The 25,763-nt window shown below is 36.9% G+C and overlaps 1 protein-coding gene across 1 annotated transcript in view; it reads left to right on the top strand.

The window, feature by feature from the left end:
• IL1RAPL2 (interleukin 1 receptor accessory protein like 2) overlaps positions 1-11,390 on the top strand; it is a 1,280,701-nt gene extending 1,269,311 nt beyond the window's left edge. Inside the window, exon 11 of the mRNA XM_073013177.1 lies at positions 10,522-11,390. Coding sequence (XP_072869278.1) covers positions 10,522-11,219 — 698 coding nt within the window. The 3' untranslated portion in view covers positions 11,220-11,390. The remainder of the gene's footprint in view (positions 1-10,521) is intronic.
• Positions 11,391-25,763: the final 14,373 nt, after the last annotated feature.

Below are 25,763 nucleotides of genomic sequence, written 5' to 3'. Positions count from 1 at the left end.
ATGGGTTTTGATTGTTCATCTCTTTTCTTAAGGTTCATTTATGTCTTTATATGTTGATGTGTGCACATTAGTATGCACATTTAGACATGCATAGAAAGGAATAAAGAAGGCAATATTTACTGGTTTATTTTTTCCTACTCCACAAATGTAAGAAAGAATTCCCCAAGCTTCTTATCATGGTCCTTCATTCTTTTCTTTCTGCAGTTTTCCCCATACTACTCTATACTTATTGTTTCTCCAAGGAACAGCCTGATACCCCATTTTTATGACTTGAAATACTCTTCTACTTTTGTTGTTTCTCCAAGGAACATCCTGATACCTCAGAGTTATTTTTTATTCTTCTGTGTCTTTCTCCCGAATCCAGTGTCCCTTGCATTTTTTTTCATTCTCACTTTTCCATCTTAGTGTAGGCCCTAATTATCTAACTCCTTCAATGTTAATTATCCCTTTACCTTCCTTATCTTTCCTCCCATCCATTCACCCCCACTAATATCATGTACATCTCCTTGATCATGTCACTTCCGCGTTCAACAAATGAATCATTCACTATTTACTACAGGATAAAATTTATAACCCTTAACTAAACACTTCTACAATCTTTTGCCAACCCAGATTTATCTCCTAAATTTATCTCCTACCACTTCCTCTACTCATACTTTCCACTCTAGCCAAACTGTGCCTTTGATATACATTGTATGTCCTTGTAATGCATTTGTTAATGTTAGTCCTCTATGACTTTGCAAATCCTACTTATCCTTCTCCATATCACTGCCTCTGTGAAAGGTTCATAATAATCTCTCCAGCCCTAGAATTTATGGTGTATAATCACTTATTCGACAGTAGATTTGTTCTCCTGTGACATTTTGCATTTTAAAATAATTTTATTAGCTTTTCATCTATTTATGTCTTTTCTAGCCAGCAAGATTATAAACTCCATGAGGACAAGGACTATATCTCATTTATTTTTGTATCCTTATAGTCATCTAGCAGAAGACTTGAACTCATTAGGTGCTTCATAGATGTTTATTGATTTTGTTTGAAAAAATGTCATCAGGATGGGCAGAGATTTTATAGTCCACAGAAAATTCTTTTAATGTTTTAAAATCAGACTGAGTAGGGGCTTGGATCTTAGGTTCTAAATGGTGCACAGGAAGACTCCTTTTACAAGTAAACCATTTGGGACAACTATGCAGTTTTTAGATGCAACCACTGGAGGGTGTTTGATTTTAATCCTTCCTTCCTGAACGAGGAAATTCATGTTCTCTGAATTCCGATTTGCGAGTGTAACCTACAGAGGCTCTTAAAAAGGCCCTTTGACAATTTTTCTTTTCCATCAACATTTTAGAGTTAGCTGAGCAGTCACCATGTCAGGATTAACGAGTTTTTCCTTAGCATTTTTAGCACGCATTCAGGAAGTCAATGAAGTATATGAATAATATACTTGATTTACACATGAATGACAGAGTAGAACATTTTGACTTGGTGTATATGTGTTATTAAAGAAGCTTCTGTGGTCTGTATTTTCAACCATTGGTACAGATTTAACGCTTATACTATATAAATATAGACACATTCCTGTGGGGGGGGGGGGAGGGAGGGAAACCTAGTTACAGTATTATAAGCTGTGTTTGTCCCTCACATCTCATTTAAAACATGTTGACCTAAGACTACTCCTTCCTCTGAAAACTAGCAATGAGGCCTTTGAGGACTATGAAAGCAGACTTCATAAAATCGTTCTTAATCCACAACAATAATTTTCTATGAATCAAATTAATGACATCTATGACATAAACCCATTCATATTTAATGTCTTCACTTTTGATATATCTTCAGTCTTTTTGTACTACTCTCACGGTATTCCAACTCAACCTCATCGACACACAAACCTTTCCAATGTACATAGTTTCAAAAGTACATGAAAATCTCTCTCACACACACACACACACACACACACACACACAACCAAGAATTCTCAGAAATCTTGGTTTCAAAGATGTCACTTTCCAAGGTGAGTTGGGGGCGTCTGAACCACCCATGCCCTACCAGGGATATGTTGTCCTTTGGCCATTATGAACCAGCAGAGATGGGGAGATTTGATGCAAATATTTTTCCTAAATGCTGAAACTGAGTGTTCCAATCTGGACATTATTTTCCTGGCAGTGACTACCTTTCCATTCTTGAGCCTGTGGCCAGGATCTTCCTTATGTTTTCTCAGGTTGGGTGCCTAAATATGGCAAGAATTCTTACTTTCCAGTAAAAGTTTGGTCTGTCTTTTCCCAGACTAGAAACATCTGTCCCTGAGAATAGCGAAAGCAACTTTGTTGCCAACAGGCATCTGAATGTCAGAAGTGACAGGCAACCAGAAGAAAGCCAGATAGAAAACACCCTATTCAAACTGCCTGGAGACACAAACTTGAGAAGTAGAGATTTTTCTCACCCATGCAGCTGCTGGGTTTTGTGGTATAAACTACTCTACACAGAGCACATTGTGTTCATGGGGCCTAGAGGATCCTTGAGGAATGAACAGATGTGCTCTGAAGCTGACATGTGACCAACAGAACCCAGCTGTGCAATTGAGATCCTGAGATTGGGAACATTTTTGGATGAGTACCGTTTAGGCTCTTGGGCCTATCTTATCTCAGTGTTTCTGTAGAGATTAAATAAAAACCAAAAATGTAAAAAGTTATTGAATCAGGCTGAGGGCCACTGGTCAGATGGAGAAAATAGCATTCTAAAAGTAACAGTAGAAACAAACCAATCCTGTACTCTGTGTTTCCCTTTAAAAGTAAGAAGGTAAGGTGCTAAAAGGTGCATATGCAATATTTATTAACAATTATAAATTAAACCAGCTTTGGATGAAGCTTTAGAAAAAGCTGCAGATGTCTAAGTGGACTTTGAAGAGGAAAAAAAAAATCCTTGGAAGGCTGTTACCTCTATTTTCCTTTCTATTTATAGAAAGACTCTGAGGATCCCTATGTGAGTTGTTCATGCATGATTGCATTCAAGAAATACACTAGAAAACTAAAAATATTATCATGCTTATGGTTTATCGGCCACATCTACTAAGATTATATTTATGAATTTAGCCTCACATGTCAAATTATCTTTTCATTTGTCTTTATGCTCAATTTTCCACGAAGGAATCCTAAGACTTTCAGTAATTTAAGGGAAAAAGTATAATGTCTGATTACATTCTTGCATTTGGTAGACTTTCCTCACTAATCTAATCTTCAGTTCTTTAATGCTTAGTACTAGCCATGTGATTGTGCTGACAATGAAATGACAAATGATTGGAGAATACATCTGGTGTCAGATGATCCCTAGTCACTTCTGAAGTGAGGCATGCAAAAAAAAATTTTTGTACATGGATCTGTAAGTATTCATTGCCACTAGTTCCTCTGATAGCCGAACAGATTGGACACCATTTAATTAAGTTGTCCTTGGGGAGTAATAAAATCGTTTTCCAGACAATCTGATGTCTGTGACCTAAAACGTTTGAGGCAGGGGTGACATGAACAACCATGGAAATTTAACATATTGTGTGAACTTTACTCACATGGAATAAAATTGTACATGTCCACCATCTCTTTCATGTTGGAGTCAAGAGAGAAAAAATTGTACTTCAATATGTCCAGCAGTGTACTGAGGTCAACAGAATAATGTTTCTCATCAAAGTTTGAGGTAGAGGTTAGAGTTGATTATGTAGAATTTCATTCAGAAAATCTGCTGTTTGGGTGGCACAAAGAAAAGGCATCTCAAAAAAAAAAAATAGTATAAAACCAGGATAAGATTGTCTTAAGTACTGAAGGAAACACAGAAAAGACTGTAAGTAGTAAGTGGCTTTGTTCCATATTCATTAAGGCTGCACCAGTGAGAATTAGTTACACTACAAGCTTTTAGGGTTTCAGAAGGGAGAAAGAAAGAGGTGAAGGATATTTTGCAGGTTCGCTTTCTTTGCTACTCTCCACTTTATGTTTCTTTCAGTCGTCTCTAAATGTGTCCCATTCCCTACCTCTACTCTCTGTGAAGAGGTGAAGAGAGAATATAAAAAAGACAGAAATGTGGACAGCATTCAGAGTGGATTCTTCACACTGCCATGCTTCCCCACTCACCCACAGGTGAAATGTGAAAGTAAAGGGTTCGTTACTAGAAAAATAGCCTCCAAACTCAGAACTGTAAATACACACAATTCCCGGTAGTCATCAGGTCTCAGCAAATTCATGTTAGCTGCTGAGTCAATGACTAATCAAAATTAATTAAGACCCTCATACTATAAAGAACAAAACTCCCTCCTAAGAAATTTAGCTCAGCTAACTGTAAATTATCAAGCCAAGAATTTGGAAGGGGAGAGGGCGGGAAAGGTTTTTGTAGGACAAGTAATATCACACGTATTTAGAAAGGCTCCCAGCCAGGCACGGTGGCTCATGCCTGTAATCCCAGCACTTTGGGAGGCTGAGGCGGGCAGATTGCCTGAGGTCAGGAGCTTGAGACCAGCCAGGGCAATGTGGCGAAACTCCGTCTCTTCTAAAAATGCAAAAACGAACTGGGCATGGTGGCAGGTGCCTGTAATCCCAGCTACTTGGGATGCTGAGGTAGGAGAATTGCTTGAACCCAGGAGACAAAGGTTGCAATGAGCCAAGATCACGCCGCTGCACTCCAGCTTGGGCAACAGAGTGAGACTCTGTCTCAAAAAATAAAAATAAAATAGAAATAAGAAAGGCTTCCTATACACACACACACACACGCACGCACACACACAGAGACACATGGCTAAATTAACATTATATAACCTCAATCTCCACGGCAAACAATAGATACAGAATCTTACATCTGTCAGAGACAGAATCAAGACCTAAAATCTTTAGCAACATCAGTCAAGATAGACTCAACGTGTATAATTATGCCAATAGGTTAATATTTAGCATCATTATATAAAACTCAGATAGTATTTTTAGTGAGACTACATTATAAAGTAACCCACTGTAAGCCTCTAGTTATAGCAAATGTGAGATATTTTCCCCAACTATGCAGTGGTGAATAATATATTTTTCTTTGATATATAGGAAACATATGTAGGCTTGATTTTAGATCTTGATATATTAACCTATAGGTTTTATAAATATTGCTGATAGCTATAAATTAGCTAATGTTCACCAAAAATTAGTGGAGTATTATCTCTTCTGATGCATCTTGTCTCAGCCTAATGATGTATCTTTTTAACTAATAATAGCTGCTGTGCATAGCTGTGAATTTAAGCGTATCAAATTACTATTTTGTGAATCTGGAAAGTAAGAACTTATGCTTTTGTTTACAGGCTAAGTATTTTTATTTTAACTTCTTAAAAAATATATCCTATATGCTGCTGATAATGACCTTGACATTAATGGAGGTGTCAACACCAAAATAATTTATAAGAAGCTAATTGATTAGTTTGAGAAATCAGATGGTTAGTAGGCAATAGTAAGACCACATAAAAATTCATGAATATAGAGTTTTTTCTCCCATGTCCTTTTTGTCTACATCTGCAGTAGACTCAGTGGCCTGAGAATTAAGAAAGTACTGAGTTCTTTTGGAAAAGTGTATGTCTCCCATTAGAAGCAATTTCTTTTGGGGCTGCCATTCTTCCTGCTTCTATTTCCTCCTTCAGTTTGCCTTTTTCCTTTGTTAATGAATGGCATAATTTGCTTTTAAGTCACTTTTCTAGATCTAATTCTACTTCTCCTCTAAATGCACTAGAATTTTGTTTTATACAATGGCCCTTGAAAGAGATTTTAAAATTGAATTTGCTTTGTTCTTAATAAGGCTTTAGATAGCAACTTTTTTTGCTTTTTGCAAATACTGGTGCTACTGGAATTATATTTTATCATCTCTCTAATAAGTACATATCCCAAGGAGTCTAGTGGCAAGGCATTTTATTCCAGAATATTTTCCTAACTCTCTGTCAACTCCCAGCAGAGACAAAAGGAATAGTTTTCTTTGATTTGTACTTATAATGTGAAAAAATTAATTTATATCAATTTAAGCACCCTATCAAAACTATGTTCAAAGAGACTTTTTTCTTTCTCTAATTGTTGAGGATTATAAATAGGTTAAATGTACTTGGCTTTGTTTCATGTCTGATAATCTGCTGTGGTTTTGCAGACTTGTCTAGAGAAACAGAAGGCTATCAGACACAGCCCCTTTTGGTCTTTTCTGTCATCAGTAGTTACATCAAACCACAACTTGCAAAGAAATGAATTAGTGACCTTTTATTTAAGGGATATCTCATATTTTTATGCGGAAAAAGTCTTTTAAGGGATTCCTGTTACTCATTTGCTAAATTTGCCAGAACAAGTCAGGGCAAGATTTAGTGAGTATTCATATGTGCTGTGGATTTAGGGATTTTTTTTTTTTTTTTTTGAAAAACATTGCTTTATTATCTCTTCGTGGTAACACACTTTTAAAAACGTTTTTTGAAGATTTCTAAAATGTCTTCCCAAAAACCCACAACCCTATGAGGGCAAACCCCACTGCCTGTCAGGGACTACTACTAACTATGGACTGGCAATGTCTTAACTTGATACCTGTTTCTGCTTATATTATTTGGAACTTTTCCAAACCCAACCGCCCTCCTTGATCTTTAATTCAGGGGTTGCAAAACTTCTTTGTAAAGATCCAGATAGTAAATATTTTAGGTTTTGTAGATTACATATGGTCTCTGTTGCATCATATTCTTCTTATTCTTCTCTTTTACAACTCTTTAAAATATATATATATATAATTCTTAGCTCACAAGCCATGCAAAAACAGGACATGGGCCTAATGTATCAGTCTGCAGATCACAGTCATTGGATGCAGACATACAATCCCGAGGTGAAGGGGAAACTGGGGCACTTGCTTCATAGAAGCCAGCAACAATTCCCTGGCTAAAGATTAGCAAGTAAAAACTATGAACTCTACCTATTTGGTCTCTTCTTCATTTACTTTTATTTTCCTTGATGGCTAGGTTCTTATCTTTTCCCAAAGACAACAAAAGAAAACTTAAGAAGAGAAGGAAGAAGGAGGCAGAAAGGAGGTAGGAGAGAGAGGAAGAATGGGATAGGTAAAAAGAAAGAGCAAGAAAGAAAACAAAGAGGGAAGTAAAAAGAAAAGAGGATAAAAGGGCAGAAAAAAAGGGATAAAGACAGAGGTAGAAAGAGGGGAATGGGGGAGAAAAAGAAAGAAAAACAGAAAGCAAGCCAGAATATGGAAGCTAGGGCATAGTCTCTCCTTCTTTTCCTTAGAGCCAGTCAGCTCTTAGAGGCACCTCCCCAGCTGCTTTCAAACACTGCGATTGCTGCCCAGCCACTGATCATCATCCCAAGAAGTGAAATGTGGGCTTCACATCTGAAAACTTCCACTTGGTTTTTCACCAAGTGAAATGGAACACGAGATTCAGGGCCCAAGCAAATGGCTTATGTTTTCTTTGGGACACTAGGGCTGTGTCTGCCCAGGGAAAATTTTGATGTACTGACTGACTGACTCTAGTGCATATGATTAATGTATATATAGGGCAAACCAGGATAATTCAGACCTTTTTTCTTCTACAGGAGGTTTTCAGCCGGAATTATCTGGATGGTTGCCTCAACTCTCCACTAGGCTTTGCCAGAATAAGCACAGCCAGTGGAGTATGCAGGAGACAGGGACCACTCCCTCTCTCCAAGGTTCCCTTTAACTCCCACACCCTGTGCAACTGAGTATAGTGGGACCTGTACTGACAGGCATTCCTTCTGGGGGCAAATGTAAATTCTGTCTGATAAGTCTCTAAGAAGCCCCAAGAACCCAAAATATTGCATACTGCTTAACTGTCAGATGGCAAAATATAATAGATGGATGAAAGGGGAGAACCATACTAATGGAGGGAAAATGTCACCCTGTTCCTTTCCTCATCCCAAAAAGAAGCTAGCAAAGCCAAAGCCCATGACATCCCAATCAAATGAATTAGTACATGTGCATACAGTTTCTCTTATAAGTTTAGATACCTGGATTGTAATTTCTTTTCTTTAAGTTGATAGACTCATGTATAGATATAGCTTTAGTTTCTAAAAGCATAGTTTAAAAGTGCATTTAAGGCTGAAAACAGAGGATTGCTTAAGGCCAGGAGTTTGAGACCAGCCTGAGCAACATAGTGACACCCCACCTCTATAAAAAACAATAACAATAAATTAACGAAGCGTAGGGGCTGGCACCTGTAGTCCTAACTACTCAGGAGTCTGAGGCAGGAGGATTGCTTGAGATCAAGAGGTCAAGGTTGCAGAGAGCTGTGTTTGTGCCACTGCATTCCAGCCTAGGCAACACAGCAAGACTCTATCTCAAAATAAATAAATAAATAAAAGTACATTTAGACTACAAACTAACACATACAAATTCTGTTGTTCCTAGAGGTACACTTTATGTGACAGAGTGCTACTGACAAGGTTTGTACAAGGTTTAATTTTTTAAAATGAAATTACAAGCTGTAATTAATTAGGGAACAATACTACTCAAAGTAACCCCTTGGTAAATTATTTTGTGAAGAATGATTCTATAAAATTAATTATGAATTCATAATTCACCTGGTAAAACTGTATCTTCATTGACTCCTGCATTGATATCATGATTCTGGGTTTGGGTTTTGTTCTGTTTTGTTTTGGAGAAAAGGTAAAAAGAATAATGAGAAAAATGCATGATAGTTTATTTTACTGTATCTTACAGATCCAACTTCTAATGATGAAGCTTCCCACATAACTTCTTTCTTTTTGGGAGCAGAAATAAAGGAAGAAAATGAAGAGTCAGAGCTGTTGATACACTGGGAAAATATTTTTCCACTCTATTGAAACTTTCTACCTTTCCTTCCCTTCTGTTTCACCAGTTCTCTAAGTGATAATTACAGAGTGATAACTCCCCAGTTACTATTTGTGTGGTGTTTTTTTTGTTTGTTTGTTTCATTTTGTTTTTGCAGATTTCACTGCTTATTTTTTCCCCTGAATGCATAATCTCTAAAATAAAGCACTCAAAATTCTTAAAAGTTCCCTCTCTACTTAGACACTGCCTTATCCCAACAGATACAGTCATTGTAACTACTGCATGAGAAAGATCCTGAAATGTATTAAGTCAAAACCCAAAGAACAGTAACAACAAATTGTTAAATAGGCAATTCTATGGGTATCTCTTAAAAGTTTCTTATTTATCTGTAGGGTATATAGAAAGTTTGCTCATTTTCACTTGCAAAAGTTTTCTTGCTGCCAAGTAGTGAAAAGAAAACTTTAGAAAAGAGAGATCATCTGTAAAATACGCATCTGTAAAATAAGTTTCTCTTTTCAAATTGCTTGTACTGAGCTGTTTGGTGGCCCCACGATATGTGCTGAGTGTGACTCCTTGGAAGCAGTCTGTAACCTTGGGCAGATTTGTGGTGACAAATGTTGCTATGCTTCTTTCTGTAAGCACCGCTTCTGCTAGAGGGCACTGTACATTAGACAAGGCCTTGTGTTCTGCTTCGGAAAGACAGCTCTCTGGTGTAGCACCTGTGTCTAAGTCTCCATTTGTTAAAACATGTGTGTGTTTCCCTTTTTGGCAGATAAGACTTCGGGAAGCATGATTCCAAAGGGATTATTTCATGTGATAAATAAAACCGGAGTTAGTTGAGTGTTTTTCTACCATGTAAAAGCCATAGATAACATATTCACCTCACTTTCAGAATTGCTCCACAAAGTAGGGCAAATACTTACTTTTCAGTTGGTAGACTCCTTCACTGTTCATTTCACACCACCCCCCACCTCCGACTCTACTCTTCACTCTTCCTTGGAACAAAAGCAGCTAGTTCCAATTAAACTCATGGACACAAACCACTTCCCTGTCTCTGGGTTTGAAGGGCATAATGGCGAACCTAAGTTTGCAAATGACAGAAATAATTGGAGAAACAAGCTATGATTCTAGAAGAGATTTTCCACCATCTCTATATCACAGTTATCTCTCAAGTAGTTAGTATACATAGCCCCCTCCTTGTTTAGTAGTTGAGAACTAGGGGCCATACATACAGTTAGTATTTGTCAATTACAATAAATAATAGTAATAAAAATAAAGAAAATTAGAGAAGAAAAGCAAACAAACCCCATAAATACGGTCACTCTGCATTTATTAAAAGGCTCCATTTCTCTTTTCATCGGCTCCTTGATTAGTTGTTCACTAGCTTGGAAGCCTGACTTGAATTAAATGAATACATTAATAGAATGTATTAATTAAATGAATACATTAATAGAAATCACTGAAATACACATAAGCTCTGAAGAAGTCAGAGTTTATGTTAGCCAAAAAAACACTGTAAGTAATGGTAAGGGAAAATAAAATAACGATTATAAGCAGTTTGTTTTTCAGTTTTAGGGAAGGAAATGTGCAATACAAGAAAAGAAAATGTGATGGACTTTAGTGAGAGACTGGATCTTTGCTATACTAGTGTGCAAACCTGGTGCTTTAAAGACTGGCAATGTCTTTGTTTTACTCTTTCTCTCTTTCTGTGATTTGTAGCATACATGGAAGATCTCACAAGATATGTTGAACAAAGCAGAAGACTTATTATCGTGCTAACTCCAGACTATATTCTCAGACGGGGATGGAGTATTTTTGAACTGGAAAGCAGACTCCATAACATGCTAGTCAGTGGAGAAATCAAAGTGATTTTGATTGAGTGTACAGAATTAAAAGGGAAAGTGAATTGCCAGGAAGTGGAATCACTAAAGCGCAGCATCAAACTTCTGTCCCTGATCAAGTGGAAGGGACCCAAAAGCAGCAAACTAAATTCTAAGTTTTGGAAGCACTTAGTATATGAAATGCCCATCAAGAAAAAAGAAATGCTATCTCGGTGCCAAGTTCTAGACTCCGCAGAACAAGGACTTTTTGGAGAACTCCAGCCTATACCCTCCATTGCCATGACCACTACTTCAGCTACTCTGGTGTCATCTCAAGCTGATCTCCCTGAATTCCACCATTCAGATTCAATGCAAATGAGGCACTGTTGCAGAGGTTATAAACATGAGATACCAACCACGACCTTGCCAGTACCTTCCTTAGGCAACCACCATACTTATTGTAACCTGCCTCTGACGCTACTCAACGGACAGCTACCCCTTAATAACACCCTGAAAGATACCCAGGAATTTCATAGGAACAGTTCTTTGCTGCCTTTATCCTCCAAAGAGCTTAGCTTTACCAGTGATATTTGGTAGTGAAAAATAGGAATTCCTCTGAACAGCTAGATGAGCATAGAGAATTTCTGCTATACCAAGCATAAAGTACACCTAATAACGTTGAGGTGTTAAAAACGTGTTTGAAGAAAAAGGTACAAAAATGGCTTTTATACTTAAATATTTTTGTTTACATTTCCAGAATAGTGGGGGGAAAGAAGGACCTGCATTTGTAGTATGGCGCTTTGTTCTAATGTACAGTTTTGATTTCTTCCTGAAAACAAAAATTTTAAAATCCTGTTGTCTTAGAGTAGGTTTTATGATAGCACATGGACTGCATGCTTAGTAGGTGAGCTGTCTTGCCCATATTTAAAAAGATTTCAGTATTCACATGGTATTTGAAATAAAGAAAATTTAAAGATTTTTAATTGAATTTGAAAATTCTCAACCAAGTTTAAGGGGAAAAATAACTTCTATAGAGTTCTGAAAATTCAGGAATTATCAAGAAAGAAATGTTGATGCACTCCAGTTGGAAGATTGTTTGTAGAGGAAGATCAGTTGAGAAAAAATGTGATTGAAATGTTTAAAACTTCTTCAACATAATGGACACTTTCTATAGACTAAATCAACAGCTCATAATAACAGCTTTTAGTTTTATTAGGGAACACATCTTCTGTAGGCAAATTGGTAGATAGGTAAACAATGTGCATTTAAGCAAATGAATAGACAGGCTGTGTGTTCTCTTAGGATGATTTTGAACAGCCCTTGTGGCTTTCTAATTCCAAAATTTTACAACGTTGAAAACACATTTTGAAGTACACATTTCATTATTTGCTAACAAATTCACATTTGGATTTTTTCCTTGACCTGCTGTAAGTATTATATGAAGATGTGGACATCTTCCTGCTTTTTTTCAACATCGTTGACGTTTGAATTCAAATACATATTGACTGCAAGTGTCAGCAATTGAAAAGAAGTACTGCAACAATATTCGCAGATGAAGTGCTAAATGATTTATGTTTACTAGTGGTAGAGCAGCAATTGCACAGTTTCTCACTGGCAATGTAGTTATAAAACAGACTATTCTGTATGTATAATATTTGGCCATCTGTGCAAGACTCCTGCACAAGTATGTCTACTCCTGGTGCTTTGAAGAGTATATTTGATAGGCTAAACTTCTCCATCCTCACATAGTGACTGTGACTGTACCATGCCAGAAAATCCCTGTAAATAATCTAAGTATCGCCTATTTGCTGTAAGGAATGTGCTCCTATTCTAGTATTTATTATGGATTACTGCTTTATGTTCTTTCCAATTAATCAAATTAGATGTGCTCTCCACCTAGATGCCTGTGAGGGTCATTTGTTAATCAAGGTCAATTTTGGCATTTTGCAATAGTTCTTAAATCATGTTCTTGGACAAACATAAAACAAGGACAAATGTACACAATGTGTAAAAATTAATAATTTGCCCACCCCTTGTAATTGTGAATCCCAAATGTATAAGAGAACACCAGATAATGCTTTATTTCTTTCAGTATTTTTTCATTATTGAATTTCTGTGATCCACGAGTTTTGTTCAAATTACTTATTTCTCTGTTGCTTTTCTGTATCCCAGCCATTCAGAAAATGCATTCTGCACCTACAGTGGGTGAAAGCTTAGCAGTGATACATGTTTATTTCACAGCCGGACAATTAGTTGCTCTTTTGAAAAACCCTGTTCAACACATGTCTGTGTTTTATAGATGTACTTTTTCCACTGAGAAAGATAATTTTGTTATGTAAAATCTATAAGCCTTTCAAAATGAAAATTTATCAATTCTGAACTGTTTCCAAGTGTTATAAAGTTGTATTTACTCTGGTTGTTCTTTAATGCTATGTGTATTTACTAAGTTAAAAATCTGCATGAACTCATATACTCGTGTAATATAAGTTTAAGTTACCAACTGTATTTTTTATTATATTATTTTTCACAGAAATCTAGATTAATTCAAATATAATGTTTGGTGGTATTTTTAAATTAATAGTTCTGTATTGAGCATGTAAGTTCTGAAAATATAACATGAGTCTCTCTGCTTCCTCTATTTACAATGATTAAATGTGGGTAGCAATTTGAGTTGGCTGGCCACAATGTGTCCTTTCACTACTAGTAGGTACTCAAAAACAGAGCATTCACACTTGTGCTGGGGAACTTGACAAGAAACCTTTTCTACAATTTTCAGGAACCAATGTGTACACTATCTATAAAAATGTATTTCTAGATGGCAATTCAAAATTTAATTTTCATCTCAGATTTCTAAAATATATAGCCCATAAGGGTATAATAGGTATTTAGTCTAGAACATGAAGTATTTTCCTAGTTGCATTCACAGAGGGAAAAATATTTCTTCTCAATTTTTCACTGAAATTGATTTTGGAAATCTAGAAAAACACTGGTACAACTAGTTATCATATATTGATAACAAATTTATTGTTATATTATTGTATGCAAGAATGTATACTTTTTAAGACAGATTATTTTAAGGTGAAACATTCAGAAAATATAAGAAATGTACAAAACCACAAATAGGAAATTAAAATTGCATGAGAACAAACAATGCTCAAGGATATGGACAATGTGTACATGGGTTTAATTAGACAAAATATGAAATATGGTGAGATTGATAATCTATGGACTCCAATATAACTATGGAAACTCTAAAAAGTGGCTGGATGGTACCTGAAAAGAAGATGTCTGTCCTCACTGCCTCTAAGCTTTAATTGAATTAGGTCCAAATCTGGTCCACTTTCAATCACTCACTCAAAAATATAAGTACAAAGAGAGTTGCAGGTTTCTGGTAAGGCTTGAACCAAAAATAGCATCATGTGAGAGGTTGATATTTTGTCTGAGGATTGATGGTTAACATGGTAGGGCTTTGGAGGAAATGGTGCAATCAGAGGGTGAAACAGAGTTCAGTTATGAAAGAGAAGTTTATAGAGGTGTCCAAGAGGACATGGGAATCAGTAGTATCCTGCGGATAACTTCCACAACGGGTTTGGAGAATAATAAGTGTGAAAAGGAAAAAAATTCTTGCAGGAAAGAGAAGGAGAGTCTTTGACCCATGTAGTATTTGAAGGGCTTACAAGAGTAAGAAACCACTGCTATAAAGCATTTACTGTCATTTGACATTTTGTTTTTAAATAAATTGGTTGGTTTTTACAAAGTATTTTCTAGAAAATTGAGTAATGGCCAAGGGAAATATCCAGAAAATTACACATATAAATCTTTACACTCCTGATATTCATTTCCCAAGTTGAAGTAGTGTGCTGATAAAACCAGACTCAAGACAGAAAATAGTTCCATAGTGACCAGTTAAGTTTGAATACTTGCAATTGTTGTTGCTCTTTTCTAGGACAGAATTTGATGTTGAAAATTGGCTCCAATTTCTCTATTACTCATGCATTTTTGTTTTACTATGTCTGATAGAGATCACAGTGCTGAGCATTAAGGCTTTCTGATGAATGTATGGAGTAGTTTGATAAACAATAATCATTCACTTCAAACTCTTACATCAAACTTGTCTTGGTTTAGAACTGGAATCAGCCACAAGAAATGTAAGCTTATTTGGCAGTCCATTTAATTACTGTGCGATCAGAACTTGTGAAGTCACCTACACTCATATAACTTGTCTTTCCAAATGCTCACTGCTGTTTGCTCAACATTTTCTCCAAATGGTATTAAAGTAAATCATGAGTATTTATTGAGTGCCCACTGTGTACTGGCCACTGTATAAAGTATAATAGAAATCATTTTTAAAAATTGAAGTCCCTGTGCTCAAGTAGTGTACACATCATGTACATGAAGAAAGGTGGGTATTTATAAAACACATTTAAGTATAGGAAATTAATATTGTACATGCAGAGCAGATAAGTGAGGTGGGGCAATTCAGTGCTGACTGTGGCAAGATAAAAGTTTGGAATAGATCCAAGAGTGGTGAAGAATAGGAATTTCTCAAGTGCAGAGAATAGCACATGGGAAGATTCAACAAAGAATAAGTCAGTCTTATTTAGCTGATAGTGAGCACATTTGGTTGGCAAGAGCAGACTCTGTGTGAGAACATAATAAGAAATAAGAGCCAGGTGCAGTGGTTCATACCTGAAATCCCAACACTTTGTGAGGCTGAGGCAGGTGGATCACTTGAGTCCAGGAGTTTGAGAACAGCCTGGGCAACATGACAAAACCCTGTCTTCACCAAAAAAATACAAAAATTAGCTGAGAGTGGTGGTGCATGCTTATAGTCTCAGCTACCCAGGAGGCAGAAGTGGGAGAATTACTTGAGGTTGGGAGGCAGAGGTTACAGTGAGCTGAGACCGTGCCACTGCACTCCAGCCTGTGCAACAGAGCAAGACCTTGTCGAGAGAGAGAGAGAGAGAGAGAGAGAGAGAGAGAGAGAGAGAGAGAGAACTAAGACTGAGAAATGTGGTGGAGCATTCATCTGATAGCAGATGCAGGAAAAAGTATGTAAGGAGAGATAATGGAGGCAGGGAGACCAGCTAAGATGCTATTATCATAGTTCAGGTGTGAGGTGAGAAATGATGGAGCTAGGGTGGCGACCTGGATACTCAGAAAAAGGCAGATCTGAGGAGGGAGAGAAATCGGCAGGATGTGGGATTTGATGAACATACATAGTCTCTATTACTAAGATGCTTAGCAATTGTTTTCCAGAACACCAGAAGATGAAACACAATTTAGGCAGGAAAGTTGTAGGAAAGAGGGCCTTTACTTTTTTTTTTTTTTTTTTGAAATGAAGTCTCGCTCTGTGGACCAGGCTGGAGTGCAGTGGCGTGATCTCGGCTCACTGCAACCTCCACCTCCCAGATTCAAGTGATTCTCCTGCCTCGGCCTCCTGAGTAGCTGGGATTACAGGCGTGTGCCACAATGCTCGGCTAATTTTTGTATTTTTAGTAGAGATGGGGTTTCACCATGTTGGTGAGGCTGCTCTCGAACTCTTGACCTCGTGATCCACTGGCCTCGGACTCCCAAAGTGCTGGGATTACAGGCCTGAGCCACCGCACACCACTTTCTGAAATAGAAAATGCCAGAATAGATGAAGAGTTGCTGAAGATCAGTGGTCTCTTCTTACTCCTTATTATAGTCCAAGCATCCATAATAGTCCTGGTCACAGAGTAGGTGCTCACATCTCATTTGTGAATTAAATGGACAAGTGGATTTGGGAGCACTGTGAAGTTTAAATTCCTACAATCCTTAAAAAATATGAGAGTTTATTTTTTCCATTTGCTTCTTTCAGCAAGCAACTTTTTTATTGTTTACAACATTTTAAAAAGAAAATAGTGTATTAGATTATCTATCTACATCCTGTCTAGGTCTAGCATTTTAGGATCTAAGTCAATTTGTGGTTGCAGATAAAAGTTTCCTAAGCATTCTGCCAGTCACACAAATCATTCTTCTTCAGAGCATTTATACAATTTAGTTCTGTGAGGCCACCCAACATAGTTCATTGCTCCTAACCACATAGTCATTTTTCCTAAATACATACTTTATATGCTGACATTGCCAATAAAAACATTGCCTCTCTTTTTTTGTTTTTTTGCAAAAGGTAATTTATGCCTATAATTATCATATTGGGTCAAAGAATAGGGATTAGATTAACCTACTTTACTGGGCACAGTAGCAATTCCACCAATGAATTCAGGATGCAGAGATATCTGAGTTTCTGTCCTCCTCTGACACATTTTCTAAGCATCCAATAGCTTGACAGTCCTTAACTTTCTTGATAGAGTAGCAAAATACCAGAAAATATTAAAATGTCATCTATTTGTATGTGGGGCAAATTATTTAGCCTTTCTGTGCCTCCATTTCTTCATTTGTAAAATGCAGATACCAATAATACACAGGAGTGTGAACATTGTAAGTTAATGTATGCAAAGTGCTTAGAACAGTGTTGGCACAGAGTAAGAGCTATGTAAGAATTATTGTTACAATTATTATTTTACACAAAATGTCACTGCTGACCTACTGTCCACAGGAAATACATTTTGTTTTACTTTCCAAGTGATAGAGATTGGTTACTAGGTTTCTTGCGTGACTGCCTGTATGACCAAGGACACTCATTTTCCAAGACAGCTGGCTGAGGTTAGAGGTGCATTTTGTGGCCATGGAACAGATCACAGCTAACTGGCCCCATTCAAGGAACAAACCTACAGTAACTTTGACCTCATTAGTAATGTATTCTGAGCTAGACAAAAACCAGGACTCTCAGAACATGGATTATTCAGATTTGTTGTCCATGTTAATCAAAGTCCCCAGATGATTGCTTGATACTCTGCTTCACTTTAGCTAAGTTTACATAAGACCAAAACATCTGGATGAGAAGTGAAAAAATACAGATGTTTAAGCCACTGATGGGAAACATCCAGATGTCTCAAATTTGGATTTGTCATTTTGTTCTTTGTTTTAAAGGAAAGAGAAGCCAAAAAAAAAAAAAAAAAAAAAAATCACCACAGTTTGTCTTTTTCCTTAACCTGGGTAAAATCAAACTGGTTTCTTGTTATAGAAGTTTAAAATGCTTACAAGTTGATTAGAAAGCTTTTTGATAATATCGCTAGATAAGCTGCATTTCAGGAGGAGTTTTTTGTTTGTTTGTTTGTTTGTTTTAACTTAAGCATCTGATCTATGAGTAGTGCTTGTGAGAGGCGATTGCTTTTAGAGTGAGACAGTATCTTGGAAGAGTTGATCACAATGAATTCTCCAGGAAAGTATGGCTGGGATGATACCAACAGTAAAAGAAAATTTGCTAAAGAAGTTCCTCAGAAATATTGCTTATTTCCTAAGAGGATATGACCTCAATTAAATGTATTAGGAGTTAAATCTGAAATAATACATGTAAATCTCTTTTTATGTTTATGAAATACTTGCTACCTGCAAACCAACAGAGAGAGTTAACTATAGGAATACACAAAATTGGTAGCCTTTTATGGAGCACATTTTGAAGGAAATCAAAATTTATGAGGAAGGCAGTCCCCAAAATGCCTATCACCGGTGTCCTAAAATCATATTAACTAGGTTAAATCATGATGTCCCCATGGAGTTGCCAAAATCTAGCCTTTATAATTCCACCAAACTACTCTATCAGGAAGGGAAGCACATTTTCTAGATAACACATTAATGTGGATATTAACTCAGGCAATTTTAGAAATGAATGGGAACTTCAAGGCCATCTATTTCAATCCCTTCATTTTACTTTAGGAAACCTGAGGCCCAGAGACCAAGTGACTTGATCAAATAACAGATGGTGCCATGGAGTACAGAAACCTACAATTATGAAGCAACTCATGGTTATGTCTTGATAAAGGTAGAAGGAGATAGAAACAGAAAGTAGGAGGGATTCAAAAATTCAAAAACACACTTGGCACATGGGGAATGTTAGGAATATGCTGAGGTTAGGAGCAGAAGTTAGGTAGGCACCAAGAAGAGGAGTCATAGACATCCTAATTAAGCTTTATCTCTGAATAATTTTGTTAATATATGCAACATTTTAACACAAATAGTGACTGTTTGTGATTGCCCCATCTTCCACAGTGGTTAAAAATCATTGAGTATAATGTTCTTTGGGACCTGGATAAGCTCATTTGACAGGTAAAAATATAGAGGTTTAGGCTTTTTCCCAAAGCCTCAAATACGGTGTCAAAGACTAAGCTCAGGTTTGGGGAGTTAGTTTTGATTATCAGCTAGTACTCAATTGCACAAGCACATGGCAAGCAAAACTACCTTCAGATCAAAGTGAGTCTTTCCAGGTCTCTATCACTGTCTTTGGCAAGGGTGTGTGGAGAAAATACAAATCAACTGTTCTCAAATGCTTCAAAAAGCATGGATAAAAATAAATGGGGAAAATATTCGGCACACCTTGGTTTCCCCAAGCAGGAAAAACAAAGAAGAATTTTCTACTCAGAGTTCTCTGCTCTTCTCAAAAGCACTCCCAGGTAATAAAGAGAAGCCTAAATTAGAATGTATCTTTTTTTGAATATTAGGACCAAAATTCATGTAATAGTTTACTGATTACAATTATGATGTGATGAGCACTTTTTAACACAGTGGAAATCTACCTAGAAATAAAAGTGTGTGCATTAAAGAGGAATATAGAATATCACTATAGAATTCAAAGCTCAGCCATTGCACCATAACCAACCATTTATCATTTCAATTTAAAAACAGTAATGCTGCCAGTGGAAACAGAAAACAAGTTGTCAGCATTTTTTCTTGAACATGATGGAACCACAAAGCCATAGGCCAGGCAGTAAAATTTGTTTAAAAAGCTCAATGTTTCAAGACAAGCCAGATTATTATGAGAGATATACTGTAAACTATTCATCTAATTTATTTTGCACTGATGCCAATTCACATGAAATTAGCTTTCTTGGTTTGAAAGATTTCTTTTTCTTTCTTTCTTTTCCTGTCCTCTAATGTGCACAAACCCAGTTCTGAGCCATATAGTGGAGGATGAGGGTCATTGATCTCCCTCTTTACTTTTCAATTCAGCCACAATCCAAAGATAATTAAAAATGGTAAAGCCAAGGCTTGACTTTATTTCTTCATCCATGAAAGTTCTTTAAACTTTTTCTCTCCTTCATCACCATTGGTTTCCTTTACTCACTTAAAACATGGAATGTTAGATTTGGAAGGGCTCTGAAAGATCATCTAGTCCTCTTAAAGATGGGGAAACTGAGACTCAGAAATATTAAGTCACTTATGCAAAGCCAAAAATCTTATTAGCGACAGCCAAAACTAGAGTCCAGGATTCCATACTCTTTCCCCTATCTTCATCTTCATCATAGACTGGATTCTTTTTTTAGACAGGGCCTCCCTCTGACCCCAAGGCTAGATTGCAATGGCAAGATTATGGCTCACAAGGTCTGCCTCTGTCACCAAGACTAGTATGCAATGGGAAGAGTATGGCTCGCTCACTGCAGCCTCGACCTCCTGGGCTTAAGTGATCCTCATAACTCAGCCTCTTGAGTAGCTGGGGCTACAGGTGCACGCCATCATGTCAGGCTAATTTTTTTATATTAGCCTGTACTTTGTTTTAGAGACAAGGTTTCACCATGTTTCCCAGGCTGGTCTCGATCTCCTGAGCTCAAGCAATCTGCCTGCCTTGGCCTCCCAAAGTGTTGAGAATTCAGGTGTGAGCCACCGGGCCTGGCCAGACTCAATTCTTAAAATATTCATCCATCCATCTACTTTTTCAGGTAGAGGGAAGACAATGTCTTGCCAATTCATAAAATGTTAAATCCTTTCAAACATCTTTATGTCACATAGATCTATCTGCAAGGTCCCAAACGCCTAACCAAATACACTAAATATGCAATGGGAGCAGAATCAATTGTGAAATCTCTTCCCGCACAATCATCATCATTTGCAGGAGAGAAGATATATTAGTCTGTAGTATGGGAGCTTAACTCACCCTTAAATTTGGTCTCCTTGCTAAAGCAAGTTGGAGACATTTTTGAATTCTACTATTCTGACTAAGATGAGTGTTTGGATATGAGAGGTGCTTTGAGCACCAACTCTATAGCCAGGCTTCCTGAATTCAAATTCCTCACTAATTTTTACTGTCTATTTCACTTTGGGTAAATTACTTAAAGCTCTCAGTGTCTCAGTTTTCTCAGTGGTAAAATAGGGATAAGGTAGATGAGGATAACAGTAGCATCTACTTCATAGGATTATTAAGAAGATTAAGTACACAAAATGCTCAGAAGAGAGTCTTGTATACATAGTAGATGCTGTGAAAGTGTCAGCTATTACTTGTATTTTCTTCTCTGCTGTATAGAGGGAAAAAAAGTTGTCTCGACAAATTAATGCCTAATATTGAGCATTACAAGGACAGTTTTAAAGGATTTTAACCATGAAATGTATACAGGGAAGGGTGCTGCTCATTATGCCTATTCATTATAGTTGGTCAAGCACATTCTTTCCTTGAAAACATCATCACAGTCTTTATTCCAATTAATACTTTTATATTAAAGAACGTTCTCTTTCAAATTAGAATGTGATCCAGACTTTTCACTAATTCAGTAATTTAATAGACCCTCCAACTTCTCAGAATTATCAGTGAGTTGTGACTGTACCTCAGCACTAATCTCTCCCCCAAAATAATAGCAACCCTAGACATTTTAAAGAAATAAGTAGTTTTTCAACTTGCCAAGCTCCCTGAATTTTCCACTCAAAAAGAAATTACCAGACCTGAAAGGCCAAAATAATAAAGAGGAAATTTACCAGGTTAACAAGCCATTGCATAGTTCTGGTTTAAAGGCAATTACAAGTTGAAATGATTCAACAGTGTGATGTAGCTGCCTAGAAAGCAAATGTAGTGTCAGAAAAGAGCAATACAAGTACAATGCCCAGTTCAAGGAAGGAGCTTGGCACTAGCCAGACCACTTCTGGTAGGCTGTGTTCATTTCTAGGCACCCACATTCTAATAGGAACTTTACCAGTCTAGAGAGATTTCAGAAGAAGATGGTTCAGATGGTGAAGTATCTGAAGTCATGCCATGGAATAAATGATTGAATGAATTGATATTATTTTTTCCTGAAAAAGAGAAAATTTAGCCAAAATGTGACGTTAAAGTAAAATTAGACATAATCAGTGTGGCCCCAAGGGGTGAACCAGGATAATGAGTGGAACTCACCAAGAAGGCAAATTTAGGCTCAGAATCAGAAAGTTTTGTCTAAGGACACAAACTACCCACATAAACCAAATATGCTGCCTTGAAAAACAGTATACTTTGTCACTGCAAACCATCAGAGACCAACTGGAAGAATGCAGAAAGGATTTCGAGTTTAAGTGTGAGGCTGAAATAGTTGATATGTAAGAATAGTTGATATGTAAGAATATTTCCAATTCATATATATTACTGTAGCTTCTGACTGCTCAGATCACTAAAATATCTATCTAGCTGGTTTGTCTTCTAATTCACCCTGACCACTCCTGTCAGACCCATCTTTCTACTTGACTTTTATTTCTATCTCTCCCTCTCCGTCTTCTTCTCCTCTCTCTGCTATCTCCCCCTCTTCATCTCCCCTCCCCATCCTCTCCTTTCTCCCCACCTCCCTCCCCCTATACACATTTAATAGTTGAGGCATATATCAAGTTGATTGTGTGCCAGTCACTGTTCTAAGCACTATATGCATACATACACACTTCATATTTGACTGCATTGGGTACAAATCTCTTTTCTAACTTTTTGTACATCCTGCTACCTGAACTCCTCATTTTAGGCAATCTTATTTTGCCCACTTCTCTAAAACATATAAGTTCTGGTCCATCTTTTACCTGACATGTTCTTTGACTATTACAACCCACTGCGTTTATTGTTCCTCTGCATTTGTAAACATAGAATTATTATATGTTCAGTATCTAAGTTTGTCTACTCAGTTTTCCAAATGAGAAAATATTAATGCTCCTAAAAAAGTGACGTTTCCAAGCTAACCCAGTTGATTAATAGCAAAGTGAGAAAAAGAACTTAAATCTTTCTATTCTTGGTCTGGGTGCTTTAGTGTGCAATTGCTTTGTTTTCTGCTCATTTCATCTCAGGTGGATTCTAAACTCATGAATAATAATGACTTCTCCATTTTAAAAGTTTTCTTTGTATCTTCAAAGAACTTACACTTTGTTAACCACATGGTTGTTGTTCAGTAAGCTCTTATTCATTGATTGTGTCTACTTGGAAAGTTTTACTGGGAACCCTGTCTACCAGGCGCTGTTCTAGTTATTGGGGTATTGAAGTGAACAAAACCAGTACAAATACCTGTCCTATAGAGATTACATTCCAATGTATGGCAAATAAACTCCTAGAAGAGAAGAGCTTGTCATAAGAAGAGTTTATCTGACTTGCCCTTATGTAAAACTTTCTTGCACACCCCCAAACGGACTTGAATTAAACAACACTGAACTTACCATGTGGAACAATTTTAGAAACTGCATTATTTTCCCTGTGTCTTAATGTACCCATTAGAAGGGTCATATATCATACTTGTATGAATAAAAGTATGTCCTGGAAGCTTCCAGTTTTGTCCAGTCTAACAAGAATCTTGTCCAGTCTAACAAGAGCCATGTCCACTCTAACTAGATCCAAACTTAGTTGACCACCACTAAGAACAGAAAGGCCGAATTTGGTTCTCTAAAGCCACATCTGACAATGAACTCTTTTCTTTGGCTGTATACCTTTAAATGAAAATCCAACCTCACCACCTCTAGGAGTTAGAGATATTATTTGAAGTCACTAAAGGCCAGAAATCCCTAGTTAACATGAAAATTAAAATAACCAGTAGATATTGAGTATATATTATATATTGAGCATTGTGCCAGACATGCAGGGATTCCAAAGTATAAGTCATGGCCCCTGCTTTTAGTAATGCTAGACAAGAAATGAAATGTAGAAGAACAGAAAGTCTATAAAGTATAGGTGAATGGTGAATGTAGATATAAGAATATCAACTGGGAAACATAAGCACTTAATATGTAACCTCCTCCCAATAAGCCAAATCAAGCATATGTATTACGAACAATATTGGGAAAGGAGATTACTTAAGGGCTGAAATGAGAGTTCCAAGTTGATGAAACCTGAAAATATCCCAATTCTGATATTGTGCCTCAAAGGATGAAACCCTGTTTCTGAGAGTTGAGTTTTCAGTCAACCTTGAGAAGTTGAAGGAGCTCTTTTTATCCCCACTCTTCACTTCCCCCACAGACCAATGCAGACTATGGAATGTAAGTCCACAAACCACCACATCTCCACTCTTTACCTTGTGAGGAGGCCAAAAATGTTTAGCTATGTCAGTGGGTCCAATAGCCAAACCTCATATTTTTATGCATAAATAATTGAGAGTATGTGTAACACTCTGTCCTCAGGGTTTTCAGAGACTGGGAGGGTGTAAATCATCTTAGAGTGCTGAATAAATGCAGATTGATAAAGAAATGTACACAGGTTTACACATATAAATTTACAGATATTAATATGCTGGAACATTTTCTCCAGCAACCTACAAATAACAACTGGACCTCAAATATTTGAAAAAGATTTATAAGTCCAGCAACAGTTCCTTTGCTGTTTCTCCTTTAGGAGCTACAACTGGTGATTTTTATGTGACTTCCAACAGCTCAGCTAGTGGTCTGTAAGTTCCAGCAGCTTGAATAAGGAGACTCAATTTCAAGGTGTAAGGGTTCAATCCCAAAACCAATTTTTACATTCCAGAAAGTTCTAATCTCACTTCATGAGACTCTCACTCCCTAAACAAAGCTCTCACTCCCTAAACAAAGAGATATCCCTCTTAAAAAGAAAGTTCTTTTTGAGTCAGAGACCCTTACTTTATTATCTGAAGAGTCCCTTAAAGCATATCTGCTTAGGTTTATATGTCATAATAGTTTTGAACACACTTTTGGACTACTTTGAGAACTGGTAAAATTTACAGATCCTATATTTCAGAAATAAATGCACAAATATAAAAATGTACATAATTTCGCTCAGCTCACAATCTGAAACGGTTTGTATATCTTCAGAAGCCCCTCTATGGGTGCCATTAAAAGTGGTCCTCAGATTAAAAGTATCTCCTTTACAGAATTTGAAAACCAAAAGTAGTTAGAGGGATGCTTAGGAAAAAGGAAGGTAGGGGATATAATTTAACACTTTCAAATGAAAAAATGTGAGCAGTCTAGAATTATGGCTGTGATAGCCCCAACCCAGTAACAAAGCAAAAAAAAAAAAATGATAATGTGAGGAGTTGTCACAAAGCTATGAGCTTTTTACTCTGCAAAAATAAAAGCAGAATATTCTTAAAGATATTCTTGCAGAATGTAGAAACTGTGACCCTTGGCTGCTATCATTTTTTTTCTATTTTTCTTGCCAAACAAATGTTATGAAAGAATATCTCCAGGCATTCACTCTACCCTGAGGGTTAAAAACATGTACATGATGGAAACTGGCAGAGTGCTGAAGTTGGCGGACTCATCTGCCTTGCTAAAGCTTCTAGAGACTTTCAAGGGCTCTAGGGATGAGGGAGTTGTCTTTTTTGGAGAAAATCAGGTTACAGAAAAGTGTCCAAGTCTTCAGAACAATTGAGCCATGGCAGCAAATACAAGTAAAAATTTTTTAAAAAAAGTTCTTCAGTGTAGATCCCATGATCTCAGAATGCTGTATTTTACATTAAGAGCATCTACAGGAAATACTTTTGCCAGCAAAAATAATCAGGAACCTTTCTAAAATGGAGAGGCTGGGAACAAAACAGCAGAGACATTATATCTTGGGAACAGATAAATGATTGAGACTTTGAGACAGGATTCCTTGTGGATAAAATTCTCGAAAATAATTCTATGGCAGCTGAAATCACCCTCAGATATCCCCGGGTTTCCAAGGGTCTTTTCATTATTCTCCTGATGCCAAGAAAGTCAATATTATACTGTCTTTTGTATAATTAAGTGCCTCAACAAACTTTTCTCAGTTCATCTTATAGGCTCTGCACTTTTCTAGGCACTAGAAACATAGCCAAGAGTAAAATTGATATGGATCTTATTCTTAAAAACCTCAAAGTCTAGTGG

Source organism: Chlorocebus sabaeus, chromosome X, assembly GCF_047675955.1.
Source record: "Chlorocebus sabaeus isolate Y175 chromosome X, mChlSab1.0.hap1, whole genome shotgun sequence".
Lineage (NCBI taxonomy): Eukaryota > Metazoa > Chordata > Mammalia > Primates > Cercopithecidae > Chlorocebus > Chlorocebus sabaeus.
Note: the sequence above shows the minus strand (reverse complement) of the source record. Positions and strands in the feature narration are given on the sequence as shown.